This window comes from Sphaeroforma arctica (assembly GCF_001186125.1).
Source record: "Sphaeroforma arctica JP610 unplaced genomic scaffold supercont1.48, whole genome shotgun sequence".
In the NCBI taxonomy this organism is placed as follows: domain Eukaryota; class Ichthyosporea; order Ichthyophonida; genus Sphaeroforma; species Sphaeroforma arctica.
The window spans coordinates 155,174-163,752 of record NW_014040510.1 but is presented as its reverse complement, the minus strand read 5'-3'; the positions used below and the strand labels follow the sequence as shown (position 1 = coordinate 163,752).

Below are 8,579 nucleotides of genomic sequence, written 5' to 3'. Positions count from 1 at the left end.
AAAACCTAGTAATTTCCATCGAAGTTTACAGAAAACTGCACCCAATTAATATCGGTCGATGTCAACCGTCAATCGATATTTTTTCAAATTAAAAACGGTTTAACGTAAAAAAAATTGACGTTAGCTACACACACACTGCTGGGAGCCTGGTGAGTGGTGAGTGTTGACTGCTGACTTCAGTGCTGAGTGCTGACTGCTGAGGGCTGAGTGCTGAAGTGCTGAGTGCTGAGTGCTGAATTTTGAGTGCTGATTGCTGATTCTGAACTGCTGAGTGTTGAGCTGCTGACTGCAGTGAGACGAGTGACAATCTGCACTCTGCAGTCTGCACTCAGCAGTGCTGGCTGCGCTTTATGATCAGTCTGCAGTTTAGTATTTTTTTATGTATGTACATAGTTGGGGGGGAGGGGGGTTTATCCAAAAACACATGTGTGATGTGTCATAGCCATAAATTTAAAAAAATAGGCTATGCAATATGCATGTGTATATAAATATCATGACCCTCGCTCTCTACTCTAGTAGAGAGAGAAGAAATAAAATAATGTGCCTGATAAAGGGACCTATCAAACTTAATACTCAAAAGGACACTTTATTGTTTCTAGACTTCTGGTTTAAGTAGTGTGACAAGTAAACAAAAGGTTCATAGATGCCATGTGGCTTAAACCCAGGAGGCAAATTAAAAACCAAGTGCTAGGGTTTACATGAATGAAATTAAACTGAGATTTTAAGTCCAAAACCTGATCGGACTATTGACCGAAGGATAAATATATATATGTAAATATTTATTATTTACATAAATATGTATTTACATTTATTTTGCATTTTTGTTTGTTTTTTGTTTTTTGTTTTAAAAAGACAAAAGTGTGGGACTGTGGTTTTATGTGGTTTTACAACTTACATGGTTTTATGTGCCTTATTCCCAAAGTTCGGTCCGTATTCTCCAAATTTAAAATCGGCCAAAAATGGATATCACATATTTTGGCGCCAGAAATCCAAATTTCCAAATCCGGTATCAGTAGCTTTATTCAAAGGTTTACGATACAAGCAGTCTTTGGGAACTCAAGACTCCGGCCACTATGCCTGACATCCTCGCATATTCAGACTCCCGCCGCTATGCCTAGCATTCTCGCCCCCGCGAAATACGCCCACCACTCTCACCCCCCGCTGAATATACCGAACACTCTCGTACATCTCTTACTATAAATACCTAGTAAGCATTATTCCGTTAGAAAGTCCAGTAGAAAGGGCGGGAAAGAAGGCATCCTGCGCTACGAAATACCGCCAGGTGACTCTCCTCCTAGGGTTCAGTTTTTGGCCCCCACCTGTTCATTGATGGGGTCCACCGTGGGTCCACCGTGACCGTCAGGCGGCTCAACATGTCCGCAGGACCGTTGTCAATACCCCTGACGTGCAACAGCATAACATCAATGTATTCACAGACCTCCTGCCAGCGCCCTTACCTCCGGCCCCTCGGTTCTGTGGACAATTCATACTTACGCCATATGAACAGCAAGGCCCCATGGTCCGAGAATGCAAGCGCTTATACATCGGCCAGAGCTTGCAAATGCCATACACCTGCGCCAGCCGCTCCTTTTCCGTAGCATGGTAATTCAGCTGGACAGGTGCAAACTTCGAGGAAAAATAAGCTACCGGCCACAGCTTGCCGTCCCGGAGGACATATGTAACGTCCCCCACACGCATGTGCTCGCATGCATCCGCGTATTGGTACAAAAGTTCTTCCGGCCTTGGTTGGACCAGAGTCGCACACTTCCTAAGTCGTTCATCGATGAGCCGAAACGCCACCTCCTGCTGCGACCCCCATTCAAACACCGCACCCTCCTTCATAAGCTTGGAGATGGGCTCCAGTGTCTGCGCGAAACCATCAGCATAGTTCTTCAAGAACGCCACCTTGTGATACCAAGACCGCACACGGTCTTGGTTATTACAGCGGTTCACCTCAAGTAACGGCGCCAGGCGGTCCGCCGCACTCGTGACCCCTACAAAGCCAGCCTATCGACCAATAACCACCCGGGCTTTCCTCAAACCTAACTGCACATCATGCTACTCGCAGAGGTCCAAGAACGCATCCAAGCGCCGCCAATGCTGCTCCGCCATATCTAACGCTATGTCAATATCGTCAATTTACCACGTAACACCTTCCAACGCATCAAATATCCGGCTGAGGACCTCTTGGAACCGCCAAGAGGCCTCTGCCAAATCAAAAGGGAGTGCGGTGTATCGGTAGCGACCCCAATGAGTCATAAACATGAGTATATCCCGACTGCACTCGTCTAACTCCAACTGGGCAAACACATTACCACGGTCCAACACCGTCACCCAATGCTTACCAGCAATATGTCGAAACATATCCTGCTCCGATGGTATCCCAAAGAGTCCCGGCTCCAACTTCTCCCGCCACTTAGCAAAATTGGTGCATAATCTCCAGTTCTCCTTGCGCGTAGGCTCTGTACGGGGGTTTTTGCGTGCCATCACCGTCTTGGACAACCACAGAACATTACGGTCGGTCTGCTTCTCAATAATGACCTGGGCGACCATCTCATCACTCTCCTCCTTCTGCGCCCGTTGCTGAGTGTGGTCTTTATCCAAATTGTCCCTGTAACACAAACGGGCAGGCGCCACATCTGGCTTAGGAAACAACTTAAGTTTCTTCACCTTCATGAGGTGGGTGTTCTTGTTATAAGCACGCCCTTCTATCCACGCCTCCATGCGCGCTAGCTCTTCCGGTTTCTTGTCCAACTACTGCGCAAGCTACCGTAAGCCAGGCATGTCGAAATCAATCGTCTTGTCATCCCTGACGTCACACTCTTCCAGCTCAGGCTGGTCCAACTCATCGAGCGCTTCCGTTGGAAGGTCGATTTGATTTACGAGATCCGGTATCCTGGGGGTGTACAGTCCATGCACGTCCCCTATCTTAGGAACAACCCGTCCCGGAACTCCATCCAGGGCACTGACACGCCGATGCTTCATCGGTGGACACCCCTGCCGCTTCTCCGCGGACTTACTACCACTAGCGCTGGGGGCCGCACCCCCCCCCCCCCCCCTCCCCCCGATAGCTGGCGCAGGTGCTTTCACAGCCCGCTCTCGGTGTCAGGCAGCTTTCGGATACCGTAATGAACCACCGATCTGGCATCGATTCCAATCCTTGCCCTCAGGGGGCTAGGGGTTTGCAAACGCAACACAGGTCCCGCCCGACTGGACCGCTTACCTCGTTTGGAACGCATCCTAACCATCGGTGCCTCCTGCACCACCTCCTCCGAGCTGTCGCTCACATCCGAGTCCGTCTTGACTCCCTCACTCTCACTCCACGCGTAGTCTTCAACGAGTTGCCTCAGTATTAATCGCCGCATCCGCTGACTTACGTCCAAGCCTTCCTACGCTTTGTGCCATTTGCCCTCAACTTCTTCCTTGGTCACACTAGAGAGCCAGTCCTGCCCAGGCCCAGTATTGCCTTTACCCACGGCGGCGGCGGCACAGGGACATTCGTATCCTTGAGCCACTGCCACCGAATGAACGACTGCGGGACCACAATCATGCTGCTATTTGCCCACGTCAGTGCCCGCTCAGAGTGTCGCAACTGATCAAATCCGATGAGCACGTCACACCCCATGGGTATTTGCACAACCACATGGAATGTCTGCCCTTCCACCAGGGCAAAGCTGTCCTGGCCCACCAACAAATAAGCTTCCAGATGCTCATACCCGACCACATGGGAAGGATTTAAATCGCCCATGTTATCCAACCCGCTTAACGGTGGCCTGTCATAAAAATATCTGCTGCAACGCATCCCTCGTAATAAATTTATACGTACAGCCGGAATTTAGGGTTCATAAGCCGACGCCCGATATGTTGCCAACTGCATCGGGACCACGGCATCCCTTCAATTTCGGCTGCTGTCATGTCTCGCACCAACTGCCGGGCCACCAGAACCGCGCAACGTCAGACACTCCTCTGGCACATGCTCTGACTTCTGGCATAGGTAGCACCACGGAGGGTGCACATACCCTTGGCCCCTACCATGCTTTGCACCCTGCGCACCCGAGCTCGGGTACGTTAAGATAAAAACATTGCATTACACATAAGTGTTCTAAGTGTTTCGGAGCCAAATTAAGAACTCCGACAACCCGTGCTTCTCTACCATTCTTGTCACAGTATATGCAAACGTCGTTGGTCGAAAAATCTCTTCGACCAACTCAATCACCATATCCGTTTGCTTCTCTACCTCCTCTGGCACCTTGTCCAAGAAGTTTGGGACAGTCGCACATTGTGAGAGGAGGTATTACTCAGTCTTACTCTCCGTCATTGCCAGTATGGCATGGTACTGTTCATGGCAGTTTGTGTACCGTGTACAGAAACGGTTCCCTTCTGCCGCAATGAATTCCGGCAACGGCTGCGCCGCCGCCCTGGCGATCTCTGCACCCCTCGGGTCTATTGCCTTGGATTCTACCACTGCCATTGCAGGCCTCACTAAGACTGGGTCCGCCGAATCTGAGAAATGTTGGGCACGTAGCCCTTGCTACTGCAGTTAAGCGACTTCTACCGTCTTAGCCGCCCTCGCCGCACGCCTGACATTCTTCCTCTTCTCCGGCGCTGACTTAGGGCCCCTCTTTTTCGGGCCTTGAGGCTCCGGCGCTGCCTCACCGGTCTCACTAACGGCCTTTGCTAGACTTCCTACACGCCCCGCCGATGGCTGGGGCTCCTTGAACCTATTCAGGTCCACCACTGGCGCCTCCGCTTGGTACGCAGTCAAGCGCTTCTGTATGGCGGCCATATGGTCCGCCGCAGAGGCCACTGACGCGACTGGGTTATCGTCCCATGCCTCTACCTCCGAGATGAGAACGACTAACAATGCGCGCCTACACATGAACACGATGAGCTTTTGGAGGACCTCGAACATGCGTTTGAAGTCCTGCCTCAAGGACCTGGTGTAGTTTGCCGTCACCGCTGCCTTCTCTTCTTTGCTAAAACGCGGCTACACACCTGCATAAAGCCGTGCATAGGCCACCAGTCAGTCGGGATCTGCCCTCATCGCAGGCAGCATTCTTGACTGGAGTGTCATAGAGAAGTCCTGGCTGAGATATTGCTTTAAAATGCGCACTTTCTCAGCTATCTGACCTTCACCGAGCCCTGTGTGTGCAACCTTTGTGCGAACGAGATCAACGTGCTCATTCCACAACCACAGTTTGTCCGACTCACCCTCCGTGAGCACCACTACTGCCGGCTTGACCATCGTGATCGATGCCTAAGATTCTAAGATTATACCCAAGAATTCTAAGATTTCACCTAAGACCTTGGCCACTTCTATGTATTTATAGAGAAATAACACAGGCCACTATCTATTTATTTATCGTGATTCGCCTAACTACACTACCTAACTTGTAGGTGAACGCAGAAAGGCCTAGTACCAGTAAGTCAATGTCTTTGATTACTAATTTATAAGATCGTGATCTACAAGCTCTGCCCTGAAATTAATATCTGTATTTTACAGTGTCAAATTTTCTGTGTTCTCAAATTTTGAGGCCACGCGACCAGGGCCCAAAACTCTTAAAACCCTAACTCAGTTCGGATTAGGCCCCCTAAATCTATTACAATATATATATATATATATAGGGGAAATGTAAGATGCATTACTACGCGTACAGAGAAACTGATGGCGCAATGGGACCAAGCAATTGACTCGGGAGAACATCAAAGGAAGATTCTTTACATCGAATTATCAAGCAATATGAAAAGGAGAGGGAAGTTTCCTCTTCATGACCTCGACTAGTTTTGCCGGTATGTATGGGATTTCAGTGGCGCATCGAATGGATATAGAACATTTTCGAAATGTGTCTTACAAAGAATATATTGATACAAGGTCTGACTTCCATAGTTAATTTCGCTCTGTCGCCGCCCTGTCACAGATATCCTTACGTCCGTCCCAGATGCTGATAACAATCCGACACCTATACAGACAGAAACCTCTCCAGTGAAATGTGACATGGAAACCAGTGAAGGGATTTTCAGGCTGTATATCTCTGATAATTGAGTTAGTGTAAAGACCATATTTGAGTCACGTAATGATTATGTTCATATTCAAAACTTGTGCTTGCTGACATAATATGTATATTACTTGGTACAGAGACAAGTTCTTCTTCTATCGTTGCATACAAGGAATGCACATCCAGCCAAATGTGAACAACAGCTAGTAACCACAACGATAATGACTACGCATCAAGGTGTGTTTTACATTTTTGAGAAGGATTGACGTTTCTCTGTAAGGTGAAACTCAATAAAGTTTTCATTGATCCCCATATTTCTAACCTACAATTAGCAGTGAACTGCCAGGGAACTTAGAACATTAAACATATCAGGCCGAAATCCAATGAGGGGAAAACTGGCTGCAAACTGCAACGTACGCCTAGCAGCCGAGCAAAAGCAAGGCGCTTGGCAAGTCTAGAGTGTTAATGACTAGAAAAAACAAATTGTATCGCTCTACGTTGTTAAGAAAGAGAGCGCCGCCTTCTACAATAAGCAGTAGGAACAGTGAACATGTAGAAAAGAAGCAAAAGTAGATAGTCAACGTAGATATCAATGTAGCGATAGGTACTTTGGCAGAGTTAAAGTCATTTTATGTCGGCGGCTGGATCTTGCATGAGAACATTGTAGTACAATGCTGCAAACCAGGGGAGTGGATCAAAGACTCACTTATATCCGGGGTATTCTACCATTTATCATTATTACCCTCTCTGGCTGTTCGTTTCTGTGATGCTGATGCACACAGAGTATGGATGAAGGACTTATACAAGTATCGTAGGGCAGAAATCTTACGACTTAAGGGACCACCACAGGTGTTCGAAAGGATCTCTGTATTGATCCCATGAAATTATAGCAACGCACATTAGAACTTGGCGATTGTAACATTGTACACAACTAACGCTACAGTTACTATTTTAGATGGTATGCCAAATCCTGTTAGAGATGACGAACAATTCAATTATATCGTACGATGGATGAAATGATACCTCACAGATAATGTTACATGCAGCCTAAAAGTAGGCGGTAAAAACGAACACGATAGTTTTAGCTGTGGGGTTTTGCTTTGTGCCTATGCTAGAGCAGTATCAGAAAATCCACAACTCGTGCATGATTTTGAGGCATTGTCTTCGCACGAATAAGTCACCAGCGTCCAACATGACAACAGAATTAGAAAATGAATTTCCGAAACACTATTCTCGTATGTTCCTGTATAAGGGCATCACAGACCACACGAGTTGCGAACCAGGAAGTGAGATAAGCTTGAATGAAGCACCATATCAACACCAATCAATAAAAGACAACTTACTCCCCCTCAACACATTTATTCGTAAAAAATGTATATAGCTGAAGGCTCTTTAGTTTAAATTTAAGCAAATTTTGCACGATAAAGTCACTTATTGTACATAAACAAATTTGGAATTGTCGCTAAATGTACATTTGTACATATTTGATCCACATTTCAGTACGTTTTCATCGAAAAAAAAGGGTAAATGTACATTTAGTGACTTTTCCACATTTTCAAAGTGCATTTAGCGACTTTGTTCTTTCTTAAACCTCTCGTCATTGGAATTTGATTCGCGTGAGCCATTTCATCTGTCAGTTCGGGGGTTTTTAGACTGATTTCGAGGTTAAGCTGTATGTAAACGTTTAGTCGCTTGACGTTCTGCTTTTTTTTCGGTTTTGGTGGAGGGTCGGTGAACAGATTACACGGTGGTGCACATTCGTTTTTGTCCATAGCAGAATAATACAACAATCCAATTTCCACTGCTCCCATCTTGTCAACACCATGTTTGGCATCGGTAAGACGCTGAAACATCAATTTCATAACCCCCATCAACTCTAGTAGGAAATCTATTTGACTATTGGAGTCTGCATTGTTGCATAACACTCCGCCCATCAGTACGTCCTATACTTCTTGCTGAAATGAGATTTGAATTTTGAAGGCATTTTGCGCGGTATCATATTTCCTCGTAGTTCTGGACCGGCACTACCATACGAATCATCGCCGTCTCCGTCGCTATCATTATCAGAAGAAGAGTTGTTGCCCATGCCCATGCCCTTTCCAATCGTGTCATAGTCGAAGTTGTCCACATCACTCTCGTCGATAATAGGGAAGTTAATATCCTTAGTATTCTCTATCTCGAAATTCCGGACGGGGTCGAAGTACGTCTGATTGAACAAAGGTGCGCTTAGGTGTTGATATTCGGACACAATGTGTCTGCACAGAATCTTGAATTGATTCCAATCTCTACATGTGCATAAGTACCTGAGGTAGTAACGTAGGTAAGCAAGAGAGGGGCGCATGAGTGGTGAAAGAGAGAGGGGCATGAGCCGTGAACGAGAGAGGGGCATACACATGAGCGGTGAACGAGACAGGGGCCCATGAGTAGTGAACGATTGCCTTTCTCCTGTCCATATACTTGTTCTCAATTGGTCCTCTCTTCCGCACTTGTAGGAGGTGGTATCATTCGCCAGTTCGTTTATAGAATGTACATAATAAGATCTGGTCGTATCAACCTCTGTTGAAAAATGCTCGGTACATAGTT

The 8,579-nt window shown here is 46.9% G+C and overlaps 5 protein-coding genes across 5 annotated transcripts; all 5 read right to left on the bottom strand.

Moving 5' to 3' along the window:
• Positions 1 to 3,086: 3,086 nt before the first annotated feature.
• Positions 3,087 to 3,365, bottom strand: SARC_01253 (hypothetical protein; the record flags this gene model as incomplete). The annotated part of the gene is made up of 1 exon (XM_014305051.1): positions 3,087 to 3,365. One exon carries the CDS (start codon positions 3,363 to 3,365, stop codon positions 3,087 to 3,089), a length of 279 nt encoding a protein of 92 aa, XP_014160526.1.
• A 62-nt stretch (positions 3,366 to 3,427) lies between these two features.
• On the bottom strand, positions 3,428 to 3,748 carry SARC_01252 (hypothetical protein; the record flags this gene model as incomplete). The annotated part of the gene is made up of 1 exon (XM_014305050.1): positions 3,428 to 3,748. One exon carries the CDS (start codon positions 3,746 to 3,748, stop codon positions 3,428 to 3,430), a length of 321 nt encoding a protein of 106 aa, XP_014160525.1.
• A 792-nt stretch (positions 3,749 to 4,540) lies between these two features.
• Positions 4,541 to 4,912, bottom strand: SARC_01251 (hypothetical protein; the record flags this gene model as incomplete). Its single annotated transcript, XM_014305049.1, has 1 exon — positions 4,541 to 4,912. One exon carries the CDS (start codon positions 4,910 to 4,912, stop codon positions 4,541 to 4,543), a length of 372 nt encoding a protein of 123 aa, XP_014160524.1.
• A 111-nt stretch (positions 4,913 to 5,023) lies between these two features.
• SARC_01250 (hypothetical protein) lies at positions 5,024 to 5,245 on the bottom strand (the record flags this gene model as incomplete). Its single annotated transcript, XM_014305048.1, has 1 exon — positions 5,024 to 5,245. The coding sequence occupies one exon, from the start codon at positions 5,243 to 5,245 to the stop codon at positions 5,024 to 5,026; it is 222 nt and encodes a 73-aa protein (XP_014160523.1).
• Positions 5,246 to 7,929: 2,684 nt separating this feature from the next.
• On the bottom strand, positions 7,930 to 8,575 carry SARC_01249 (hypothetical protein; the record flags this gene model as incomplete). Its single annotated transcript, XM_014305047.1, has 2 exons — positions 7,930 to 8,279; positions 8,551 to 8,575. 2 exons carry the CDS (start codon positions 8,573 to 8,575, stop codon positions 7,930 to 7,932), a joined length of 375 nt encoding a protein of 124 aa, XP_014160522.1.
• Between the last annotated feature and the right edge of the window lie 4 nt (positions 8,576 to 8,579).